Source organism: Phalacrocorax aristotelis, chromosome 17, assembly GCF_949628215.1.
Source record: "Phalacrocorax aristotelis chromosome 17, bGulAri2.1, whole genome shotgun sequence".
In the NCBI taxonomy this organism is placed as follows: domain Eukaryota; kingdom Metazoa; phylum Chordata; class Aves; order Suliformes; family Phalacrocoracidae; genus Phalacrocorax; species Phalacrocorax aristotelis.
The window spans coordinates 12,440,001-12,466,370 of NC_134292.1; the positions used below are offsets into that span (position 1 = coordinate 12,440,001).

The 26,370-nt window shown below is 41.5% G+C and overlaps 1 protein-coding gene across 4 annotated transcripts in view; it reads right to left on the reverse strand.

Moving 5' to 3' along the window:
• The window catches only part of MAPKAP1 (MAPK associated protein 1), a 106,479-nt gene that overhangs the window by 79,577 nt on the left and 532 nt on the right, over nucleotides 1-26,370 (reverse strand). For 2 of the 4 annotated variants that reach the window (XM_075112674.1, XM_075112673.1), the window contains exons 2-4: nucleotides 16,347-16,671; nucleotides 12,105-12,194; nucleotides 7,206-7,354 (exon numbers count right to left, since the gene is read on the reverse strand). In XM_075112674.1, the coding sequence (XP_074968775.1) occupies nucleotides 7,206-7,354; nucleotides 12,105-12,194; nucleotides 16,347-16,605 (498 nt within the window). In that variant the 5' untranslated portion in view covers nucleotides 16,606-16,671. Of the gene's footprint in view, nucleotides 1-7,205; nucleotides 7,355-12,104; nucleotides 12,195-16,346; nucleotides 16,672-26,370 lie in introns of those variants that run through there. The other 2 variants (XM_075112675.1, XM_075112676.1) reach the window with 2 other exon arrangements.

Sequence of the window (26,370 nt, forward strand, 5' to 3'; positions counted from 1 at the left end):
TGTACTGTGCAAAGGTCCTTCCCATTAAAGAAGGTAGTGAAATTTTACCACAGCTATTGCTATTCATAAATCTTATATCTATTTTAATTCAATCTGGTTCTAGCCTCTGAGATGCTGCACCACAATTTGATTACTACAACCATACTTTTTAACTGCTGTCAGAAGAGACAGTGCCTTATATAAACATCTGCCAGAACACATGCCTGCTTTCTATAGCACCAGCTTTAAATCATACTATTGTGATGAATCTTTATCTGACGCTAATACTTTTTAACTTCATAAGGACAATTAAAATGAATTGTAGCTAAATGCACACATAACAAATCAATTTAATTCTTTGTTACATAGCAGCATACTTCGCAAATCTTCAAAACTCACTTTCAAGTATCATCTCACTCGGAGTTTAAGCGTAAGGGAAGTGTGGCAGTATTGATAAAACATTCCCGGCATGGGAATGCCAGAGAGCAGCGGGTTTCCCTGAACAACGAAGTCCTTCGGAAGCACCATCCGGGCAGGACTGCTGTCTCATTTCAGCGAGTTCAAAGACTGCACTAGCCACCAAGAAACCACATCCAGTTTCAATACAGCATCTCCTCGGTAAGACAGGAATGCGGTCTAGTAAGGGCACCTACAATGAACAGCAACAAAAGACACACAAGCGAGTGCAGAGAAGGGAGAAGTGAATTGAACGTGCCCTCGAGCCAAAGTTAATCAAACCAGATCCACGTTAATTTAATCTGCGTAAGGCCAGAAAAATACTTTTTAATGCAAGTGAGATGCCTGGAATCATGAGATAAAATTCAAGTCCCCAAACAGAGATGACAGTGCAACACTGACATTCAGCCTTCTTATCTGCTACCCCAGGCTACGGTTTGGGCTGGAAGGGCGGCTAGAGCATTTCTGCATTGTTTTTGCAAAGTCCCAGAGCGTGTGAAAACGCGCCACGGCAGGCAGCGCCGTACCTGCACAGCCGCACCCCGCTGCACCTACGCGAAGCGGGTTTGTCAGGCGACTGCTCCCGCTGCAGGATTCAGAGTAGTTTTCTGTCTGTGCTTCCAGTTACTTAAAGTCAGCGTTCAGCCACCATTACGAGGCCCTTCTGTATCGCACTGTAAATGGCTTTTCTGTATGAAATAGCAAAATGCATGCTGAAGTATTTTAAATTAAGCAACAGCCAAGCTTAATATATTTTAATCACTGTATGGAAACCCGAGGACTCGTGCTCCGACCTCCATTACAGTATTTAACTGGTCCCTCTGTGCAGGGCTTGCCCCCACCCAGCAAAACCCACCAGACCTGCAGGGGCCGAGGAAACAGTTAAGTGCACTCGTTAGGCATCGAAATCATTACAGCTTCGACACAGTAAAGAACAAACCAGGCATTCTTAATATAGGGGTGTTTTATTTAAACACAACTCGGCTATTGGCATGACTCACGTTAATCACGTATTATGAAAGAAAATTTATTTTAGAAAGTGGTAATTTTTCAGTTAAGAATCTTCAACCTAACAAAAGCATTCCTGGACTCACCCCCTGTACGGCAGCGCGCGTGATGCTACGCGTAAGAGGGAGTTACGAAACCCTGCATCATTAGCAACGCGCGTCACGAATGCCGAGAGATCCTCGGTATTATGGGATATTTCTCTCCCGAGTTCTCCCGGCTGGGTGACGACTTTTACAGGGAGTTGATGGACACCAAAGGGAAAGCATGATACCATTACACGTTTCCGGCACCTATTTTAAGTGTCTTAAGAACTGCAGTGCAGATTTTGAACTGGGTTGAGCAAGGAGCAGCAGCCTGTGCTTCTAAAAACCCGTTCTAAGGCTGTTCACTCCCCCGGCGCCCCTGCCATGGCAGGCGGCGCGCCACCGCAGACCCACGGCCCAGGAGGCGCGCTGAGCACGCCAGAACGCCGGCACGGGCCGCGAGGGCAGGGATAGGCGCAGCTCACCGCTCCCGCGAGCACCAGCCGCGCTGGGCACAGCCGGCTCCTCGCTGCCTTGGCGAGCCCTAGCGTCTCCCAACAGAGGTGGCTCCCCAGCAAAACGCGATACAAGTGAAATGCAAACGAAAGCCAAGGGAAAGAGCTGTTCCCGCTCCAGCAAAACAGCAACATCTTTCTCCCGAGGCCAGGTAGGCCCGTGCGAGCCGAGAGGGCTGGTCCCTCATGGGCGCGGGGGCCCAGGAGGGCTCAGCACCGGTGCCGCCACCCCAGCACGGCTTTGTCAATGCACTGGCTCTTGGCACAGCCACAGCAGGAGCTTTCCCAGCGTAAGTACCGACCCTGCCTTTTTATAAACATAAATGTTAACATATAACATACAATGTTAACATTTATGTTATATAAACATCTTTATTTCAACTATTTAGTAGAGTGCAGGTTGCACGTAAACCACTAAAACTGGCAGAATAAACAAATGCTTTAAAAACTCCAAACTTACGCAAACTTATTTAGGATTCAGACGAGGATCGCTCTACTCAGCTTAGGGGCAAAGCATTTAAATAAAAAAATGCATTTCTTCCACACTGAGATTTTAATCCTGGATTAATTATTTTAGACATTTTCCATATTAATTAAGGCAGTATTGCTTCTTTCTTAAGTTCTTTATCTACTTTCTTTGAGTAAAGCTATTTAATACTGGAGATTGCGGAAAACATTTGTTCATGATTATCCAGACATACAGTCAAACAAGACTGAAACAAGAGCAGCATGCAAAAATGTATTTAAGGACTATCATCCCAAAATGCTGCTAAAAGCTATTAACCAGTACGTGTTAATTGCCACAGCATTCATATTAATTTTCACTTCAGGCCCGACATTGTGGAATATTTCCCTTGATACATTTTAAACAAAGTTTAATTTAAGGAACTGCTTCTATCAACACTTATGAAAATTAACAGCCAAGCAATTAGCGCTCATGAATTATCCCTTCCCCCATGCTTTCTACGACATCATTTTTAAAACAGTTGCTACAAGAGAAATTGTTGGTTTTTAACCCATTACGAAAATCAGCCCCAAGGAACCCCGCAACACTATAGAGACATTCCATTCCTCGCAATAGGATTTTTAGCATCTGTCCAGCCAAAAATCACGGCAACCTACTTTTAAATTGTCTCCAGTAGTCAAGTAAACCCCCCAAAGCCCTGTAAGATCAGAAAAGCCAGATTTCCTTAAGTCTTCATTTTCAATTAGTAGCCAGGAAAACAGAAATAAAAATATCCCGAGAAAACTCTGGTCTGCATGCAGGAGAGGTTTTGGCCTCGTAACTCAAGTTTATTCTAGAGCTGACTGATCCCTTCCTTACGTCTTCCTTGTGGTTTCCCAACTTCTTTCTTTGACTATTTTGTTTATATTTAACACCTCTTTTTTGACTGTCCTGTAACACTTCTGTGTTTGCTGACACTCTGCTGGGGATGCAGGAGCAGCCATTTGGTGGCAGGCGTGTCTAAAATTGAATTGACAAGGCGTTTTAGTGATAAAAAATTCTTAAAGGTAGCAGAGACTTGGAAGAAAACATGGATGTGGACTAGCTTCGATGATGATTTCAAGGGGAACTGTACAAAGGGGCCTGCGGAGTCACTCATTCAGCAAGCGGTTCCTACAAAGCCGAACATTTGATCCTAGCATGATTTTCCCCTCTTCCAGGAACTAAGTACATTTGGGTAACATTTTTCTTACTAGTGGAAACGGTCACGCAGCTGAATAGCTCTGACACTAATACTGCACTAATCAGCAACCTTTAAGACTAACATCTCACAGAAAACTCATCGCCAGGCTTTCCAGCAACTTGTGCAGGTTACACCTGTGATTTGAAAAGAAATATTCTGGATTTCTATAGAATGAAAATATAACACAGGGTTTTAAAACAATTAATGAAAGCAGGCAGGTAACGTACAGGTAAATGAATCTCGTGCATCTCGCAGTTGTGAGACACGAGACAGTAACGACAAAGGGTCATTACCGAAATGCCCGTTACAACACTCTTGTGGTTCATTCGTGGTACCTGGCTGCGGCTGTCAAATCTCCCTTACGGTTAGTCTTATTTTCCCAACCGTATCAAGAGGTGGGAAGGTGGAACAATAAGCCACTGAAATTTGATTCTTCAGATTCTGTAAACAGAAATATACCTGAGGTTATCTACAAAACAGACGATAACTTAATTTGTGTGCAGATAAAGGAAATAAATTTCACCACTGATTTCTCAGGCCTTCAAGTAATTTTCTATATAAATGACAACTGAAGTAACTATAAGTAACTAAAGGCTGCTTTTCATACAACACTCTCAGCAAGAGTTTTCAAGATTTATTGTCCAACCCACGTGATTTACAAACCACGCGAACAGATGCAGGGGTTAGATTTACTTTAACTGTTTTAAGGAAGAGCTTGAAGATACAGCCAAGAGCAGTTATTGTGTGTGTCTTTAGTTAAGAGCTGAAGTTTTACAATGTACCCGAAAGCCACGGGTCTGTCCTGTGTAGCAAGATTCACCTGAATTCTCGAGCTGGCTAGACTGCTTCCATTGTAGTTACATTTCACAAGGCATATTCTCTACTATTTTGATAATTAATGAACTGATCAGAACAAGAAGAAATTAGAGTGCTTTAAAATTTTATTATTTCATAAAATTGCAGAAGTGCTTATGAAAAAGACACTAAATCTGGCAGAAAACACCTGCAAGACGTAAGCATTTTAATAAATTTGTTTGGTTGATAGTACAGCATGCAACGTTTTCTTATTTTTAACTGATTAGTTTAAAACAATACATCAAATGGAGGGAGGGAGCAGGAAGGACCCTGAAGAGAATGGATTTATTTGATTTCAGGTCATTTAGGGAGCTGAATTAGCGGTAAGTCGAAACGATTCAGAAAGCAGTTAGGATGAGCATGCACAGAGAGCTTCAATGCAGCAAGTAAAGCCTTCCTCGTGCTTTGCCAGTGAACCACAAAACGTGTGTTATTCAACAAGCTGAAAATCTCTGTTACAAAACTCAAATACGTATCTATAAACCAAAGGCCTAGTTACAATCTCAAAGATTCCAGAGCCACTGTGATCCCCTGAGTAAATACATAATTAAGTAGGGGGGGTTTTAAGACATGTTTAATTAGGCCCCTAGCCCCTCCTCATCCCGCTGCCTCTCCCCAATTATGTACCATTTCCCCGTGAGATTTACATAATTAACTGAGCCACGTATAAGTCACGCGCTATTCCCTGAACGAATTGTATTTATGTGAAAAATACTGCTCATCTATTATCAATAAAAATAAATACGAGGCCCACGACATTTCATTAAAAATAATTTTTAAAAGCTAGATGGTTTTCGATTTTACATTACTGTCTGAAAATGCAACAAAACTGAAATAAGTAAAATAACTCACTGCTGATCTGTAATGTTTCTTCTGTATCTCTGATGGTCAAGCAGGTATTTAAAAAACAGACAATACATATGAAAATACAGAAAATAAATTTTATAAGCGTATTATTGACAAGCTTACCAGAGTAATATAATCAATGCTGTTAATATTAAAAGAGTGAGATTATACTCTAACCAAATGCCAATTCAGTTATTTTGGAGAGTTAAAAAGGTATTTTGATTTCTAGATCACCATCAAGTTGATTTGTATCATACCCTACAAATCACAGTTGAATAACTCCAAGATACTTCATTAATATCTCAAGCTATTAGGTAGAACACAATTTCCTTCAAATGGACCAAACACCTCTAAATGCATCAGACTTCTAAATGCGAAAATTAAGATGTTCATTACAGTCAACTCTAATTCCTATTAATACAGTAAAAAGTAGTTTGGATTATCGAAGTGGGATGGAAACATGCTTAAGTTCCTCAAGTTTCTGAGAAAAATTCTAGCAGGTAGCCCAAATCAGGCTCAAGTAGTAAATCAACAAGTCTGGGACACCACTGAATAACAACAAATTTATCTCAATAAAGAGGTATTTATTTTATTTTGACTTCCTCTGTGCACCACTCTTGGGAGTACATTTAAATGTTTACCAAACTGAAATTTCACAACATAAGAACAGCAAGCTTTGTGTTTAGAAAAAAGGCATCTTAGTGTTGCCAGCACCGAAGTACGGCCATCATTTATTACCAAGGGCAGAAAGTTTGGAAAACTGAGTTAGCACTAATCACTACCTACCAGTAAGTATGAAGTAACAAGAGGCAGCTTTTGCTACGTGGACTTCATAGTTTAAAAGTTACCATTTCACAAATATTCAAAACACTTCCAGATATGCTAGTGAAATTACAGACCTGACTTTCCACTTCAAGAATACTTAACAGAATATGAAATTCTTCCATCACAATGGTAATGAAGCTCAAACTTCGTACTCCCACAGGAGACTCCGCAAACAAATCCAGCAGAAAACAGATCTGTGCAGTATTTATAATTGTTTTGGAACAGTATGACACTGATCCATCACACCAGTGTTTATGTTTCAGTTTCTGGAGTTTATGACAGAGAAAAAATATTTGACAATACAGAATAACTGAACTGCACACAAGGAAAGCCCGTTATCCACAATTCTGAGTAATATCAAATGCAAGCTCTTGAAACGAATGTAGTCAAGGAATGAATTTAACCTACCAGGTTTGTAGTGAACCTCCTCCGTGTATTACATAAACGTACTTGCGCAGAACGACACCTTTAGTCCTTTTTTTGCCCCAGATATTGACCTATTGATGCTTCAGTTTTCCACTCAAAACAGGCAGTGGCTTTCCCCACTCTCATTGGTGCAGTTTGAGGATAAAGACAGCCTAAATCATGGAATATTCAACAAGTGCTGTGATGTGGCTAGACAGAACAGCTTTTTTTAAAATGCCAAATAACCAATCATTTACACAAAGGGTCTCACCATCAGCTCTGTAGAGAGATGTCGTACAACTCTGCCACACTAAACGTTTACCTAACTAGCCTGCTGGAGAAGAAAACAGCAAGGTAAGGTATGCCCGACGGTGAGGCATAATTTTGTAGTGAAAACAGGAGAAACAATTCTACTGAACCTGGAACCATTATATTTAAGAATAAGGGAAGCATGTTTCTAGATAACCACTTTAAAATAACTGATGGCCTACTACAAAGTCTAATTAAGGCCTGAACAAGTAAATGCACACGAGAACTGCCTAAGGCCCGTCACCTTCAGGTCACGGACCGCCTGGATATGAGAAAAACACATCTGGTCCACTTACCTTGCCGTCAAATTTTGAGTACTCATTGAAGGGGTTATTCAGCTGCAGCGGACACTGTTCGAGTCGCACAGACAGTATTGACTGCTTCCCAGAACATGGAGATTTTACTCTGAAATTCTTTTTTTCAAATAGTGAGCTCAGCTCCTCGGCTGTAGATCAGAAAAGAGATCAGAGTAGTTGTACTAGGAGAGGTACACAGGCTACTGTTTACCACAAAAAGATAACATTGTAAGAGGGAGAACAAAGTCAAATACACAAAACAACAAATTTTTTAGCAGGGAGGAATCCACCACCACTCTTTCATGGCCCAAAGATATGAAACCATACAAAGTTTGAATGATGCTACTGTTTAGGCTGAGGAAAAGATTAATTTTTCCCATACAGAGAATGGAACTGATCACTACCAGATCCACCTGAGTCAAGATAAAAATCAAGATTCAAAGAGAGAATTAGTCATTCCCTGTCTTTCTGCTTGCCTACCTTTCTCCAAATGAACAGTAAATGCTGTGTGAAAGAACTGCTGACACACCTACAACACGCCATGCAACAGCATTGCAAACTGAGCTTGTAACACATGATATTATGCTGTATTACAGGACATCATACTACCCCGTTACTATACTATAAAGCCGCTGTGCTGTCAGCAGTAGGCTTGGGGCTACATCTGTTCCAAATGAATAATTTCTTCAGATTTTACTTCTCATGGTAGATGGGATATGGTCTCCTCTCAAAAAAATGTCAAACTTGAAACCACCGTTCCAGATAGAGAGTCTGGACAATAGCAAAAGAGCTTTCTAAAACCAAAGGTGGTAAGAGTTAGCGAGTTCTTTGTGTGGTCTATGAAAGCTCATAAAAGCCTCTGACAAGCAGCTCTTTTTATACAAAGAGAGTGCATCGCTGAATTTCCAGCAACAGTTTAACTCAAAATTTACAGGCATACTTGAAAAAAAAAAAAAAATCAAATGAGGGCTTCTTATGTTATAAGACTACCACAAAATCAGGACAGAGCCTGGGGTGTTTTAGCATATTAGTACCAACGGGTCTCATCTGCCAGAAACTGTGACCGAATCTGGACAAGTTTTTCCACATCTGCTCTAGGAACCGAGTACCCCCAACCTCCATCAATCACTACCTGGGAACCAACACCGGCTCCCCTACACCCCCTCTGCTTGGCTTTCCTACGTTTGGATACTCTCACATCTCAGAGATTTACATGTCGCTTCTCCAGGGAAGCGAAACTGCTCCTAAGGCAGAATGACTTGGGGCTTCATCTGCAGGGAGTTGGTTAATTTCTTAAAATGCGACAATTATAACTAGTCAAAAGTTCAGTTTATTTTTATCAGCAGATTGCCTGAAAATTCAGACACTTAGCAAAAGTGCTAAATACTGGCACTAAGAGATACCCAGCAATCTTGTGAGAGGCTGCAATTAACCAAAAAAGCTTGATTAAATCCTTTTTAAATGTGGCAACTTAAACTCCATTAGGTATTCATTTTTTTTGTAACATGCTTATCGCTGTTTTAAAAAAAACCCCTCTATTAAAATGATGCTAGAGTATTACCCTTAACTGGTATTTCTTGGGCATTTGGAAAGTACCCCGTACCTTGGAATTCCATATAATGGTTTTATTGGTTCCAGTGACAAAGCAAGTCTTTTATCTTCAAGTTCTGTCTCTAGGGAAATGTTAAGATGATTTGTTTGTTTCCTTTGTTGGGATGGGCAAAAAGTGGATCTCAAGAATTCTTCTGCATTCATTAGTGTGACATCTGTTTTGCTTTGCGTTTTGTATGGCTTTTACTCAAGTTGACTCTCTCCCATGACTGAAGAGTTTAAATAACAGTACATTCTGTAAGAGTGTACATTCAGCTGACTGGGATAGTTTTGCTTTTCCAGAAAAGGTCATAATTTCAAAAAATTGAACTCATTCAGGAAGAGGAACCCAAAACCTTCTAAAGATCTGTGCAAAAACCTAGAAGACAGACCTTCCACTAAGCGTTTTGTCAAATAATTCCTGATAGACATGGGCTGTGAGAGTTCCAATTAAAACCACTCAAAAAATATTTTAAATTCTCAGATTTCAGGGAAAAAGTCTCATATTTTTACTTTAAATTAGCTTTAATTGCATATTTTTAAAAATTAATTAAATTTAAATTAAAGCTAACTTAATTAAAACTAAGTTTTGCCGTTACTCTATATTATATGTATTTCTCACCTTTTGTGGTTTTATTAGCTATAGGAACTATTCTATATGGGCTGAATGTAAGACTTTTGAAAGATTCCTTCAGTATATTGTTAATTTACATTTTATATACTCTGAAATGAATGAATGTACCATGTAAGTAAATGCTTTACTTCTTACTTTCATCTAAAAATAGCTAATATTTTATAAAAAAGAGTAACCTTTTGTATGTATATCCATATTTGGTTTGTAGGACCCAGACTGCTTTCCTAACATAATCTGATCTCCCCACTGCACGAAGCTGAAACGGCCTTTCTACTTCACTGAAAAAGAACCGATGCACAGAAAGGTGATGCGAATTGGTGGCCCCGCAGAACAAGAGAACTCCAGCGTGTTACACCTCCAGCCAGCCAACCGCCCCCGAGCACCATGGTCCTTGTTAACCCCCGAACCAACGCCGAACGCACAGAGGTTTTCTTGTTCAAGCCCACACGCTACTACCACCTTATCATTCAAACTCATTCCTGACAATGCAAAAGCTTGTCTCGTGACAGCGGGCAGACGATGCATAGAAAATATTTTTTTCCTCTTTACCATACACAAAGCTACTCGTTTCTCATTTCCCTCTATCATTTACTTTTATTTCTGTACATAGCAATTAAAGATGGGAATCACAGAGGCCACTCAGTTGCCAGGTGCCTCACATTACAACTACACATCCACCTGCCAGACAGCGGAAACACTTCCCATGGTCTCTCCGACGATGATCTCTGGAGGCTCTCTAACACCACACTGGCTTTCCAGCATCCTTTTAGTTTGCATGGTCTCAACCATGGCTTGACTTCGTCTAAAGCTCAGACAAACACCATCAGAAGACAGCAGCCAAATTCCCCCTGTCTGAGAACAGCTCTTCCCGTTGTTACTGCTTTCATACATATTTCCCAGTCCTGCTGGACTCAAGGAACACAGCAAAGTCTCGTACACACACACGTGACTAAGAGGAAGATACAGTCGATGCTCTTGGGGCTCCTCTTTTTCCTGGCCTCTCACTACCGCGTTGTTCTTCGCGCAAATAAGTGAGAAACACGAAGAAGCCCGGTGACTAAGCTGGGAATGAAAATCAGCTTTTCCAGAGATACCGACTGCCTGGAGTTTTTACGTAACTAACTTATTTTTGTATCTAAATTAGTTCTGCACTAGGGAGGGACTGATCTATGTGACTGCAACCCCTGCGCACTCTTGCAGAGGGGGACACCTCCACTGCTGCTGGTTGACAGATTACGTTTATCTTCAGGGCAGCACGTAAAAGGAACTAATCGTCACGGTGGAGCCTACGTGAATAAAAAACCACAAGCAGCACAGACCCAGCAGGAAGGCGGAGCCCAAGTGCAATTCCGTGTAAAGAAATACCAAGCAGTATACGGTTAGGGATAAAGAATAAAAGAACTGCACCATCATTGGTCAAATGCCATAAAAAACTGAGCAAAGAGAGTTGGAGGTTATGGTAGATTAAACTTTAAAACCTACAACTCTGCTTACAGATGTAGAAAGGCAAAAACATTTTAGAATGCATTAATAGAGGTATCAAACACAGCTGAACACTGCACTAAGGATTAGTGCAACTGCGTTGCTCATGTGAGCAGCTTTGTTCACTCCTCTGAAAAAGAGGTGTTACAGAGCTGGAGAAGGCTCTGCGAAGGACAGCCAGCGAGATACAAGGACTTAGGCAAAAAAAACCCCAATAAAAATAAAGAGATTACCAGGGACCTCATTAGGGTATACACGAATTTTGGAAGAAGTCGGCATGATGGACCATACAAAGGTTGGAATGTGTGTCAAATACAACAGGAATAAATACTAGCCTGAGCTATAAAATGAGGGAATTCAGAGAGATTTTTCATTTCATATATTACAATTTAATCTGTGTAGAACATCCAGTCAGAAATACTTAATTATATTATTTTATTAAAAGCATATTTTTTGAGAAATCAGTGATACTGATTTTCCCAAGGAAAGGCTCGATAAGCTAAGGCAGTGTTTATTATGCTTTCATTTAAGTAGATCATTTATACACAGTATTTCTTAAGATCTTCCCCTCATCTAGAAAAGTAACCACACAAACATTCTACAAAAGTAACCTCTACAAAGTTCTTCGTCACATCCGGTGCACGGAACGCCCCTGGAAATGGCCAGAGAGCCATAACTTACATGGAGATAATGATCCTGCATCCTGAATGCAGACACCTGCCAATCCCCTGCCCGCAGAGCAAAGACGCGTCCTGCTCCCTGCGTCCCCCACCCCAACGCTAAGAGCCTTCCCGTCCCACTTCTTGCTCACTGAGACAATAGGAGCCTTAGACGATCCCGAGCCACGAGGTGACAGAACACACAAGCACTGTATTAATACCTTATACTGCAAAAAATAAAGCAGCCGCTTGAATTAGTTCAGACCAACAAGCTAGGTTTTAAAACATCTTTCCTTTACTTTGCCCTTTGTTGATAACGCGGGATACCCCGGCCGTGGCGGGAGCCGAACGCGACGCCTGCGGCACGCCGCCCCCAAGCAATAAGCTGTGGGAAAGACATCACTGGGGAACGGAAGGGAGATAAAATAATTAGCGTTTCCTTTATGCTTAAGCAAAAATTACAAACCGAAAATGCTGCAACCACCAAAAGCAGAAATAAAACCAATAGAAAAATAGAAGATGTTTTCTTTTTACCTGAATAAGAAGTATTTCTGTCTTTCCACTGAACGTTTTTGCATTTTATTTGATTTTGTCTTTCTTTCCGCAGACGTTCTAGTCTCTGAGCTTGAAAAGAAATATTATAACTATAAGTTTGTCAATGAAAGTTTACTATAAACAAAGACATAATTAACTACCTTTATATGAATAAAGATGTTTTATACTGCATATGTAGGGGAAAAAGTCATAAAATTTTAAAGGTGGCACCCCTGAAAAGCAAATACCAACAAAAACATGAAAATGTTCTTGATTTATAATTGAAATTAGAGGATATAAAACATTAATAGAGATCATAAAGATAGTATTAACATGGAAGAGAATAATAAAATGTGAAAACTTCTGTGATTAATATGACATTTCATTATATAAATCATTAATAACGGTCTTAAAGGAATTTTAATGCACAAATGAACTGAAGTGAATATTACATTACAGGAATAAAATTACTGTTATGAATTACTCTACCCGTTTCAAAAATTAAAGATAAATGAACTCAGACTAGACTATTAAAGTTTTAAATATAAAATCCTTTATCTAAAAATCATGAAAATTATAAAATGTCAAAGCTATATAAATTAGCATAGCTTTTTCTTCAGTGTGCTGAAACAGTTTATAGGTAGTAAAATAAATGATTTGTATCTTCACAACATTAGTCAAATCCTAAAATGAATATAATATTTCTTTACGTATATTTTGACTCCATCTTCAAAATACAGTTTGAAAAAAGCCTCGAATAGTTATAATACCAAAGAACTTCCAGGCCAGGGTACCAGATTAATACCTTAAATTACCTCTTTGTTACCAGCGAGATCTCTCTCAGGAGATGGTCAGCAAACCTGGCAGACGCTACCCAAGACAATGACCACAAGAAATAGCCGTTGGGAAGCGTCCCCTCAAAATAAGAGGGCAGATTAGGCTGGAGAGGGAGGACTAATAATGTTGATCACTGAAGGAAACAATTTGCTGGATATATTAGCAATTTTGATGTATTGAGATCATTCATTAACTAAAATGGGTTTGTAGAAGAGATTCTAAAATGCTAAATTACTCTTGACAATTTTTAGATACAATTTGAGTTCCCTGAGCCTTTTCACCAATCAAAAAAAGGTTAATAAATATTTTCTACCCCCGTCCCCCCTTATTATTCTTTTACATTTAGTCTGTTAACTGAATTGTGGATATGGAGGTGAATTTTTTTTGCCCCCATAAAAGCTCTCAACCTGGAACGGATGAAAAAATAATACTTGGAGGTTTTACAGCTGTAACAAGCTGTTTAAGGTACAAACACAAACAGGGACTTTGATGCCTATTTCCCATTTAAGTCAGCCTGAGGTTAGTCCCTAAGTACCTCTATGTACCGTACTCTTAAGGAAATATGAGAAGATGTATCCCTGCTTATAAGCTTAAATATTGGGTAAAACACTACTGTAGCGTAGATATTTTATTCTGAAAGATAAAACTTTTTTATTTCCAACTACGGTCCAGAATGTAGCTCGAAATTACCTTCTAAAACCCTTTCTTACCAAATGGGCCATCATAAAATATCATAGATTCATATGTAAACAATGGATAAAGGAAAAAACATAGGCTAGAAATAAGAATAATACATGTTTTTATCCTGTTTGATATTTTCACCCCTTGTCAAAACGAACAAACTAAAGCACAGTCACCATCTTCGCTACCTCCATCCTCTTCTATCTCCAGTTGATCACAACTGATCATTTACTGTGGGATTGTATTATAGCAACTCAAATTAGATGGAATTATCAGTACCTATTAGAAGTCTGAATTATTTAAGGTTCATTCCCACAAGAAGCGTGTTAGTTTGAAAGCTTTCTGTGTGACAAATGTCACTGGCCAAATGTAGCTCTTGCTCCATTAACTATTAGCAACTAGACGAGCCTTTGTTTCTAGTCGTGCGGGTTGGGAGAAGTTGCTGCTTTCCCACATACCCAACACCCTGCGCAGACCCGTCTCCGCTTTAGCTTGTTTAACCCCTCTGGGTACGGCAGAAAGAGGGCCGTGAGGAGACGGAGCCCGGAGCCAAAGACCGCCTGTGACCCTGTAGAAGCGGAGGGAGAGTTCAGCGGCAGAAAACCCCGTGTTCTCCCCAGACGTGATGTGCGATACCCTCACATGCCTTTCCCTTTAAAGACTAAGGGGATAACTTTGATATTAGAACGCACATAAAATTCATTTCCAAATTTGCAAACCCACACGAGAACCACCTAATAACCAACACTTCTGTAGTCTCTACAGAGATGTGTAGAGTCTTCTACAGTAACATATTATTTCTGCAATTTATGAAAAAGATCCTATTCAGGTAAGGTACTTCGGTTATAAAACAGCTTTGTAAAAGGTAATGAAAAGTTAGACTCCATCCAAAAACAATGGTTAAAGATGGCACAAGCAGAAATGCTTTTACTTAATAGGGTATAAACGCAAGGCGAATAGAGAAGAGCTTGCATGTTAAAAAAGTCGGCCACTATTAACTGTTGATACACAAAATTACACCATCTTCTCTTTCCAAACCTAAAAACCATTATCTGCTTTTCAAAGAACAAATGTTCCTGATCTTACTAAATCTACTCAAGTAATTATGGATTAAGTGAAAAAGAAATGTCCTTACGTTTGCCCATTTCAGGAGCAAAAATTGTAGATTTCACAGTTAATGAGTTTTCGTACTTATGAGACGTACGAACGCTTTGTTCTATGTATGTATGCACCTGTTTCCTTCCATCGAGAACTAGAAAAGTACTTGTGTAATACAAAAAGCATTTATATTAAAAATAGTTAACTTTAATTTATTCCTCTTCGTGTATTTTTGCAAAGGGTTCAGTACTGATCCACTTGCATTCTTTGCCAGCTTCCCTCCCCGTTTCAGATGATAGCCCGAGTGCCACGACGACTGTAGCAGGTTCCTGGCAGAACCAGCACACACAATGGAACATGAAAGACATGCCAGACGAAGAGAGGCCAAGAACTGCCTCCCCGGTGGCCTGAGTGCCCTAGCCATTATTTTAGAATATGCCACCCATAGGAAAATGAAATGGTTTCAATCCATAATTTAAATGGAGATTATTCTATCAGCCTACTCACTTGGTGAAATAACCCTTCTGAATGATTTTTGGGAGCGATTATATAAAACTTTAAACTTTGCCTCTCCTTCCTCGTAAACTGCACCATCAAGTGGACTGAACAAGACCCCAACGGCCAATGCTGGGCAGGCTGGCACGCTGAACCATCACCATGCCTTTCAGTCTGTTGCAGCTACACGGCCAGCTTATTTCCAGATCTGTCTCTCCACCACAAGGGATCAGTGCCCTGTCTTTTCTGTAGCTTTTGACAACTTATTTGTAAAAGGTATTTCCAGATACTCAATACCATACAGCATTTTACTTGTTAGGTGGAGCACAGATGTTTTTTCTGAGCTCTAGGTGGTGTTATAATACCTTCAGAAATCATCTGAAAAGAATATATACTGTAACACAGAAAAAATAGAGATCAGCATTGACCACCCCACGCCAACCTTTTCATATATATTTGATATCGCAGAATATTTGTTTGTTGCATTCCTCAGGTATAAGCAGCAGTCTGAAATACACCTCATATGAAATGACAAATGGGGCAGCTTTCTTCCAGTCAAGACAAAGCCAGCATATTTTGAAAAGGCATACACCCTTAAGCTTCCTAATTTGGTAACTTTAATCTTAGCTCAAGGTCTTTCTCAGAAATAAAACTTCAGAAGACAAAATATAGACAAATCCTTCACCTCACTGGCTCACATCAAAATTCATTCCTCTCTCTTATAACAAACAGATTTGATGCCTCACTAGGTAGATTTTTCTCAGAAAATAACTATCCTGTTCAAAAGTTAACACCCCTCCAGACATTAACAATAGAAATATCAAAGACTGTTCATGTACTCTGGATTTAGACTTGATATCTTTACAATTTCTTTTTTTTTTTTATACATAGAACTGACTACCTCACTGCTCCTCTGTACATGAATAAGTAAAACAGCAATTAAAACTCAGCTGACAGCACACTAAAGTAACTGAATCATTGCATGTCCTTTTATAAAAAGGGTCTCCACGTTACAAAGGGAAAAGTTTGACAGACACCTAGCTAGTCGTGCTCTGATTTGTCCATGCAAGACAAACTAACAGAAACTGACTTTAAGAAGCGCATGTTATCTTGGCTGCAAACATCACTTACCTGTGTTTGATCGTCTTCTGATTCCAAAGTCCCAGCTTGAGGTAATATCGACTGATTGGGAATATACATAGCCCTGAGTCTCACCGTTGCTTCCCTGTGTTTCTGAACCACTGTCCCCATATGCTGACGAGGGATTAAACTTCTCCACGTCGACATCGTGATCTATCAGGACCATTTCACACATCCCTGTGTCATCACTGGTCACGTGTGACTGCCGAATATGAGCAAGTATAATTGTTGGGTTGTCCAGGAAAGCCATGCTGTCCGCAAGTCCACCGCTTCACTGTACTATCTTCTCTCCATCTTGCTTCATGGACACATGTACCTAGAAATGTAACGTACACAGCATTTTAGAAAAAAGAAAAAAGACAAAACCAAAACCCTGATTCAAGAAGGTTTATATTTCAGCTGCACAAAACCTAACTGACTCAGTTTTGTACTGTGAATTATTTTAATTCTGCTCCACTTTGCTTCGGTTACATGGCTTGCTGAGATCCACTTAAAGAGCAGTGGCTTTGGAGGACAGCTTGGTACCTGAATCCCAAGACAACAGAACACAACAGACACCCACAGACAGGTCCCATTACTCTACAACAAATGGTTGCTATAAGGCAAAATATTCTAAGTACTATGCACAGAAGGACGGAGAGCAAATACATACAAGAAACATCTGTCCATTCAAATGAATAAATTCACAAGACCAGGTAGGGCTTTTAATTTCTTTTCACCCATCATAATAGTGTGTCACTGTCTCTCTTCTGCCTCTACTTGCCAACTCTTCGATTACTTTATTATAGACCCTCTTCAGGTTTTGCATTTCCAGGGAAAACTTTAAACACAAAGAGATTAGTATCTCAGGGCAGAATAGTGAACATCTGCTGCTGCGCGGTGCTTCATATAGGGCAACTGTTGTAACACAGAAAAGCTCTATGATCATGTACCGCATGCCTGAATTCTTAAGCGCTTCAACAACAGCAACTGCCAATTCCCTAAAATATTTCATTCAGACTACTCAAGCGGCCTTACAAAACAAAGTAGAAGACAAAAAAGAAGAAAAAAAACCCCAAAAACCCCAAACCACACTCCAACTGCTATCCTATTTTACTGTAGCTGTGGATTTATAGTGACGTTAATCTAATCCAAGTCTGGGCTGCCTCAGAAAGGGGTAAATCCATGCTCCTGTCTGGCCCCCGTCAGACATTCCTGCCACTGCCCGAAGGCTGGCATTAGCACCTGTGTAGCTGTGAGGCACGCTGGATGGAAAAAACGACCTGCTGAAAATAACCTGGAAAGGAAAGGAAGAACAGTTACTGATTTTCAGGCTGATCAGGCCACCAGCGAACAGCTGCAAGGGCACCAGTACCAGCACAACACAGGCAGCAGGAATATCAAAAGGTGGAGGAGAGCCGAGGTTCCCCTTTGAGCCGTGGTGCTCACGGCCGGCTCGAAGCCGAAACCTCAGCCTGAGGAAGAGGGAGGCCGGTGGGGTTTTCAGTCTAAGCTCACAGAGAGATCCAAGGCTAGATGTACATTCCAGAAGTGCAAAATCCCCACTGCTTTTCTAATCTTTTGCATATCGGAGAACAAATCCCAACATTTTATACCAGCTATAGAACTAAGTGTGTTTATTTAGTATTTTGAACACAGAAACAACAAAAAGCTCCGTCCTTGATGTCTGCAAAACTTCTGTGAGCAAGAAGAAAATACCAAAGGGAAAAAAAAAAAAATTTCGAATCACACAAAGCTGCATCCCATGAAAGCCTGGTAAAGGCAGCTGGCCTTCTGCTGGCTGACTTTAAAAACAGAACAAAGTAAAAGAAAGCATCAGACAGGCTTGTTCCAGGACCAGCAACACATTTAACCATCATTTCCCCCATATGCTTCCAAGGGAAAAGATGTATTAACAGACAGGGCCCCACAAAGCAGCTTCTGCATTTCAGTAGCCAGAAGCAAAAGTAATACTTTATTTGGACACTCATCTAACCGTGACAAAAGCAACATTTGGAAGTACTGTAAACCACAAACCCACCAGCCCCACCAGTACTGTCCCTACCACCAAACACCAGCATCTGCCAGCTAGAACATTCCTTACATAGAGATTTATGTCCTTCATAATTTTAGGCTTTGTTTGCTCGCTTGGCCACGAACATCACCACTGGTTTTCTGAAAGGCTGTGTCCTTTCTGCTTTAAAAAAAAAGTAGACAAAATCAAAAGTATTTTATTAAACAGACCCAGCAGCAAGAAGGAATTCAATAAAAGAATGGTAGAGGAATAAAACTGACATGCGGCTTGTTATTAATACACTACCCCCACCATACATTTTAATAAATGATGCTATTAGCTAAATACGCTCCATCAGTATCCTTGGAGACATTCAAACCCCAGTCGGGTAAGGCCCTGAGCGGCCCGCTTCAGCCGGCCCTGCTTGGAGCTGGGTCCTGGGCCAGATCTCCAGAGGTCCCCGCCAACCTCGGCAATGCCACGACTCCAAGTTCTACTTTTTATTTTCTGACTATTTCCATTACAGAAAGTAGGCCTTCTCTCCCTGAAGGGCTTCTCGCTGTCCTCAAAGAGAGAGGCCATAAGGCAAACATCCTACCATGAGGCATCCGTCTCCTGGCCGTCATTGCCGTGCTGAAGCCGTAACGGTGTGACCAGCACAGCGAGACTGCGCCAATGTGGGCACCACTAAATACACAGTGTACGGATATTTTTAAAAGTGCGCCAACAATGTTCTTTAAAATTTAATTATTTACACACCGCTTATTAGAAAAGGCCACGCTTACCTGCGAGCAGTAAGAACTTGTTTAAATAAGCAACCGCCTTAGGCTTCTAAAAGGTCTGCAAACTCCCAATCAAAAATTACTGCTGCCCCATCAATGTGTCATATAAATGTTGGCATGTTAATTGTGTATTTATAAGATTGTTAATGGTTAGTTAATTTACCTCCCACACTATTATTGTACTTGAAATGATTTAATGTCTGCTAAGGGAGTTAACAACATGTAACAGCAGATGCGAGAATTTTACCTTTATACTCTGCACCCCGACTTCAGGCTATTAACAGTCCGTGTGCTAAATTACCCAAGCTTCTTCACAATTTTACATAGGCAATCACTTTTCCCATAAACGTGGACAGTGAGAAATTGCCAGAAATTCTATCTCAAACTCTGAAGTTTAATACAAACACAGTTTTTTCCTTCCTCCTCTTCAGAATTTTCAAAAGGATACATTAAAACTAATTTCTCAATAAATTAACAGTAACTGGAAATTCTATGAACAGTTAACACCCCTCCAAAAAATCAGAAAAAAAAAGTTCATATTTTTATGCCTTACTGTAAGAGTTGCTATCTACACAATTCTGACCGGTTCCTCCTTTTGATAAAGGCAAAACACAATTAGATGGCACAGCCCTACTCTGAGGAACAACGACCTCCGATGAAGTAACAGAATTCAGAGGAGCAGAGTTCAATTTTGCAAGCCTTCACATGAACACCTTTAAGCCTCCACGTCATCACTTTCAGCAAAATTACAGATATAAGATCAATTTCTAGATCTACTGAGATTTGCCAGCATACCGCCTCTTCTGCGCTCCTTATACCCACACACCATTACCACACCACGCGCAGTAGCTGAATTCAGGGATGTTCTGAGCATCAGCAATTTATACGTTCTTCAGTCACAGACAAAAAATAAATGTTCTTTTAATACTTGCACTACATAAATATTATTCTACTATTAAATAAAATACTTTGCAGACAGCTGTCAAGCATACTCTATGCGAAGACTAAAAATGAAGGGAGCGATGTGAAACCTACGCAACCTTAACGGTATTTATGTATGACATGATATACAGGTTAGCGCTACAATGATCTACTACTTATCAGCAAACACCTTCCATGATTCATCACATAGGTGGACAGAGCCGAATCCGCCCTTCACTTTCTTCTTGATCTTTATTATTCATCTGTCTTACTTTCTGCGTGTCACCTAATCAACACCCCGGGTACGAATGCCCTCTCTCACCTTCTCCTTGGTCCCGTCGCTGCGTTACTGAGGTGCCCCACGGACCGCAGGGAGCACAGCCCCCACCAGACTTGTGCCGTTACAGAACATCCTCAAAGACGCAAAACCACGCCTTCGGGAGGCTGAACGACTCGCCAGGTTTCACAGGAACTTTGCAGCAAAATCAGACAGCTGGATCTCAGTCTACTATTTTTATCAGAAGTATTCCTCTTCCAGTAACCCACTGCTATATTTATGGCATCTATAGATTTTCACAGCAAGTGAAGCAAGGCTGTTATGCAGATCAACCTCATTCATAATACGGCATACAACAAGGAATGCGGAATGCTCAAACAAATTATTCAGCTCCCAGTAGGCACCAGAAAGGTCTGGCAAAGAGGATATGTAGTTATACAGGCTATACCTTAACCACACAGGTGAACGCATCTGAATTCGGGGAGGCAACTCCACAACGTATAAAGTGTTCTTGTGACCCTCCTGCTTCCCCGATATACTGTATTTACTTAAATAAAAGGAAGATTTTCTCACTTTCCTCTTTCCTCACCAGAAACCCCCAAATACCCCAGACACCAGCCTGATTTATATTCACGCTATCCTACATCAAGTGCCAATGAGATATCAAAGCAAGTGTGAGACAAGGGGAAAGGCCACGCTAAACACATACCTCGTATGCTCGCCCTCCATCCCATCCACCCTCCATCCCAGCACGCACCAGCACAGACAACAGCAGGCACAGCGGGAAGCGCTGTCCTGCTGCTCCAGTGCCGGACCACGCTGACCTGTGGGACTGCAACCACGCGTCAGCCTGTTTGTACCGCTATCGTATGAACCCTTTGGCCTTGAGCGTGGAAGATGCTGAGCGCATGTTACCTTACTTGTGGGAAGACACAGTTATTTTGGATTGAATTTTCTGGTTGGTTTTAATCTTGTACAGTTGAAGTTGACAAAACCCCTCCCTGTCACTGCCCTGGGAAAGGCGGCTTGTCACCGCATGCTGGCCGCGGTTCACTTTCACGCCTGCCAGCAGCAGGGCAGCACCCCTAAGCCTGCCCTCCGCTGCGCCCCAGCCCTCTGCTCTGCTCCTCGTCTCACCTGCAGGCCCCTTGAACGTTTTGTGGCGGAACTACAGACTTCGCTTGGTACAGCGAAACTACTGACAACAGGCACGTTTCCATGCGCCGTGTCTCTCCCTGTAAGGGCTTACAGACACCAGGTTAAAAACTTACAGCTCCACCAAACACTGCCTGGTTACCACCAGTCCATCTTCGACGTACGGACGCTTGTTCCTAAAACTGCAAGCTGACGCCACCTCTTCATGCCGTGCTACAACCAGTCGAAGTACGAGAAATATTTTCCTCTCAGAAAATTTTGATATTTGTCTTTCATGCTACAAAATATAGCACATACAGCACACATAGAAATTTGCTCAGGGACCTCTAAATAAGCCAGAATAAAGCGTAAAAATTGGAGAAGACTGTAAGCAACTAAAAATGTTCTGTTACAGGAAAGAGCTACAACTTTGAAATTCTACCGATGTCAATGGAATAATTTTAAGAATCCTTCAGCTAAAAGCAGTTGTAAGTTCTCCGCAAAACTCTCAAGCCAATTCCTGCAAGGTTATTTTGCTCTCTAAATTATAAAAGTAAAAAGTGAAAACGCGGGAAAAAGGTTTTCTCTCCCTACTCTGCAAAGCTGTAGCTTGTTTTTTTTTTTAAGAAAATATGCTTAAATTGCCTGTCCTCCTTAAGGAAGTAATAAACAATGAAAGCTCTATTCAACGTAAGCAAAAATATTCCAAACAAAGATGCAACTTCTGGAGGGTACACCCTGGATCTAAAACAATTACTAATAATCTCAGAATACAGAGGCCAGAAGAATTATAGCATTACAGGTCATCTTATCACTCAAGGGCTTCCATAGTCATTGGACTTAAACACCTCTCTGACTGTAGCTCTTTAAAGTGGTCTTAAAAACTAATGACAAAAATGGGCAGATTATAATAAAAAATTGATTCCCCCCACACCATGTCATATAAGCTGGAATAGGACGGTGAGAACATATTTCAAAATTTATGATTTGGGTTATATTAAATAATTTACAGGTAACTTCTGCCTGCAATTGCAGAAGAAATGCTTCTGGTTATCTACATTTGCAGCGGTACAAATAATCAAAACCCTTGAATGCCAGGCAGGCTCCTGTGCACGCAGGATAAAGGAAAGGGAACCGCAATATACGAAAATTCACGTTTATGTTTCAACAAAAGCTCAAGTGCATTTAAGAATGAACACTTATCTAGAGAAGCTGTCACTCATGCTCTGGGTCCTACCATTAAAAAGCAAATAATCATTTAAAGAGGCGCTCTTTCACAAGTGAAACTGGAATTTGAAAGTTATGATGAGAAAACACTGCATTACACACAACTTCCAGCAAATTATTTGTCAGTTTTCAATCCTGTAAATCAATCTGGCAGTAGCTATGCATTTCTATGTTTATGAACGGCTTGGAGTTTGGCTGTATTCTTGTTGTCGTACTAATCAGGATGCAAATTACACCAACCCCAATATTTTAATTATTGAGCTTTAGGGAAGGAGGGAGAGAATGTTGGAATATGGATGGAAGCTGTATGCTCTCCCCTGTTTGTTTCCTGATCTTGTCAAATCTTCACTTAACTGTAAATAAGATGATTCTCAGCTAACCTGAGCTATCTCGCACCAAGATTTTAAGCAAATAAGTATAAAAAACCGCAGAGATTATAAATTAGGGCAGACAAATCTGTATCTAGACTCATGCCTGCAAAGAGCATTCTATCAATATAGTGAAATGCTAATCTCCTAATTAACAACCTAATTAGGTAATTATGGCTTTGCAGAGGGATGCCTAAATGAAATATGACAACATGGTCACCTCTTTATATGGCACCTGTGGGCCTTTTCAGCTGTCACTGCAAAGAGTGCAATATCAATTTGAACAGATGACAAAGTGTTGTCATTTTTCATTCTGATACTGTACTGAATGGTTTGGATAGAAGCAGTTTAGAGAAGCGGCATCTTGCCTGGGTTTTGCCTCATCTAAATATGTGCAAACACTTTGCTTAATTTTCAATGTCTATGATTACGCTTATTTTTCCATACCGGCTAGCAAGCGCTCCCGAACACGCCCATTAGATCTGCGGTGTCGTGTTGTGATGACCCGCCACACAGGAATCCCTACCACCCCGTTTCACAGCCTGTGCTCATGAGAATTCACTATCCAGAAAAAATGCAAGGATTTGAGCTCATCTTTAAGGCTTAACTGCCAATTTTAAAATTACAAAACAAAAACAGCGTGCCTTTTAAATAACATGTTACAATTTTGGTTTTATATTCCTGACAAACACTCTTTTCCAGAAATGGGGAACGGCAGACGCTGTCCGTGTGCGGGTGAAGCTGACTGCGCTTCTGCTTGCACACAGACCTGGAAAGGAACACACTCAACAATTCAACTTCCAACTTTTACACGGAACCATTATTTTTCACTCCTACGCCTATAACACTATGAAGGCAATTTGCTAAGCTTTAACGTTCCTACAAAGAACAAATAACATACCTATTTGCGAAAAGGAAGGTAAAAGCGTCGGCTCGGACCGCACAAACATTAGAGCGTCTATTTTGGCTCTTCTCATTGTGGTACTCAAGAGCCTAAATAAGCCCTATAAATTTTACAAACACCTGTACAACCTTCAATCTTAAAAAAAAAAAAAAAGCAAAACCCAAACCAGAAAGCTTCAACTTTTTACCTTTTTTTGCCTGTATAGCATGGAGCGAGATGCCGCATTGTTTGGGTTTTCCTGAGCCAGACTCGCTGGCTATGCCTACACCGCGATTAGCGAGCGAGCCTGGAAGTACGGCACTATTCATACATTGCCCATACGGCTGCTTCGCAAAGCCTGCCCTGATGTGCTGAAGTCAAACTCGGCTGAAAGGTGTTTCAAGGACGTGAAAGTCCGCAGCCTTCAAGAGCCCTGGGAGGGCCCGGGACGAAGTCTTGGCACTTGCTGTAGCTACAGCCGGCGGGATCTCGGGAACAGCCTCCGCGCAGCGCTGCGGGAGCGCCACAGACATGCCTGCTGGGCGCCAACACTGACGGGCAGTTGGGTTCATCCAGCATTTGTGTATTAAACAGAAGCGCATACCAAAACAAACAATTCTGTGTTTGTCATTTTTATCCCATTTGTTGCCATTCCACTTCTGATTGCATGAAAATATTTTTATTGCATAAAAAGGATGATCGCAATCTTATTTGTTTATAATGTTTATGTTTATATTATGTTTATAATGTTTATAAAGCAGCTGCAAGCTGCTTCTGACTTCACAAATGCTCGTAAGGATAACACCTACTTAAAAAACTCGCGAGACTTCAACCCCCTTTGGGACTCTACATCAAATGTAACTGGACAGATTCACATTCCTTCAACAACAGATGAATCTCCCCTTCCTCTGGCTTTTAATTTTTGTCTTGACAGATTTTTGGTCCGTCTCCTTCAAGAACACACAAAACATATTCAAGGAGCTTCATCCTGCTTTCGGAATAACTGATTTAGGTACAGTAGTTCTCGAGCGGTAAAGAAACAAGGCGGGGATTACCCTTGGCTGTCTTGCGTAAGAAACTGAGCTTATGGGCAATGAATAGCTAGATAGCATGGTTTAATAGAGCTGCTCAGCAGACACCCCCCCCACCCCCCCCATTAATACTAAAATGCATCCTGGGGTCTTTGCTAGGTCTAACAGAAAAGCCCTCGATCGGTCATGTCTGACACACGGAGCTCTGCTGCTGGCAACACCTAAGCCAGCAAACCCACTGCGAGGCACATCTCAAGCCCATGGCAGCGTCACACCCACGAACCACCACGACACCAACAGTACAAATAGTCTGCAGCGCTGATGCCCCTGCAGCGGCATTCGGGGTGCTGCCCGGGCCAGCGCTGCTACGCTTCGGCTTCTGCATGTCCGCTCCCCAGCGCTCGCAGCCTGTCCCTCCAGCAGCCACCGGGAGAGCCACAGAAAGCCCGAGCTCTCCCTCCCCGTGCTCAGGAGGCACCACTCGTCCATCTCCCGAGCACAGGGTCAAACAGAGCTGCCACGGGGCGACCTGCTGGTCCCATGCGGGCTCTCAGGGGGCGCGGCCACATCCTGTTTGTTTGCTGTCCTGTTTGTTAATGTAACGGGCCTTTCAACGCAGAGGCCTGTTTCTCACACTCACAGATCGGGAAGTTTGGGAAAATCTGTGCTACAGAGTGGCACAACACACGGATCATTCTGCCAAGCTGCTTCACCTGCTGAGGCCTTTGCAGATCACCAGGGAAACCTCCAGCAGAACTCAGCTGTTAGACACATTTGTTACTGGTTGCAACTGGGTGAAACAGTTAAACCCATAAAGAGATGACGAAAGGGTGTACGAAGAAAGACCTGAAACATAATTAAGAAAGAAATGTACTGAATTGGTTCCAATTCACTGCTTCAGTTATTTCTGTACGTGTCTATATGTAGACAATGATCTCATTTTTTTTTTAATCTAACCCAAAAAAGCGTCCATGAACAGATCTGCTCTGAATTTGAAGGAAATAACGGAGAGAGTTTAATTCCCAACCTTGCATCTACCCAATAATCCCCTGAAACCTGATGTAGAACGTACTCAGAAAATCCAAGCTTGGCTCTAGCATTTCTCATTCAGACAATCACTGAGCGTCCAATAACACTGAAATCAACTCTTATTGTTGCATCTCCTCGAAAGCACGTCTCGCTCCCTCGCCGATACGCCTGCGGTGCGAACGCCCGCGCTCGCCGCGCACACGGACAAACGACAGCGCGACCCAGCATCGCCCAGGTGTGACGGGGCGGAAAGCCCACCCGAGCGGCGGGAGCGGCCAGGGGCCGCGGTTACGAGGTGGGCAGCCGGTGGCCGGGGTGAGGCGGCGGCACCGGGCCGGAGCAGAGCCTAGGTCACGCCGGGCCCCTCCCG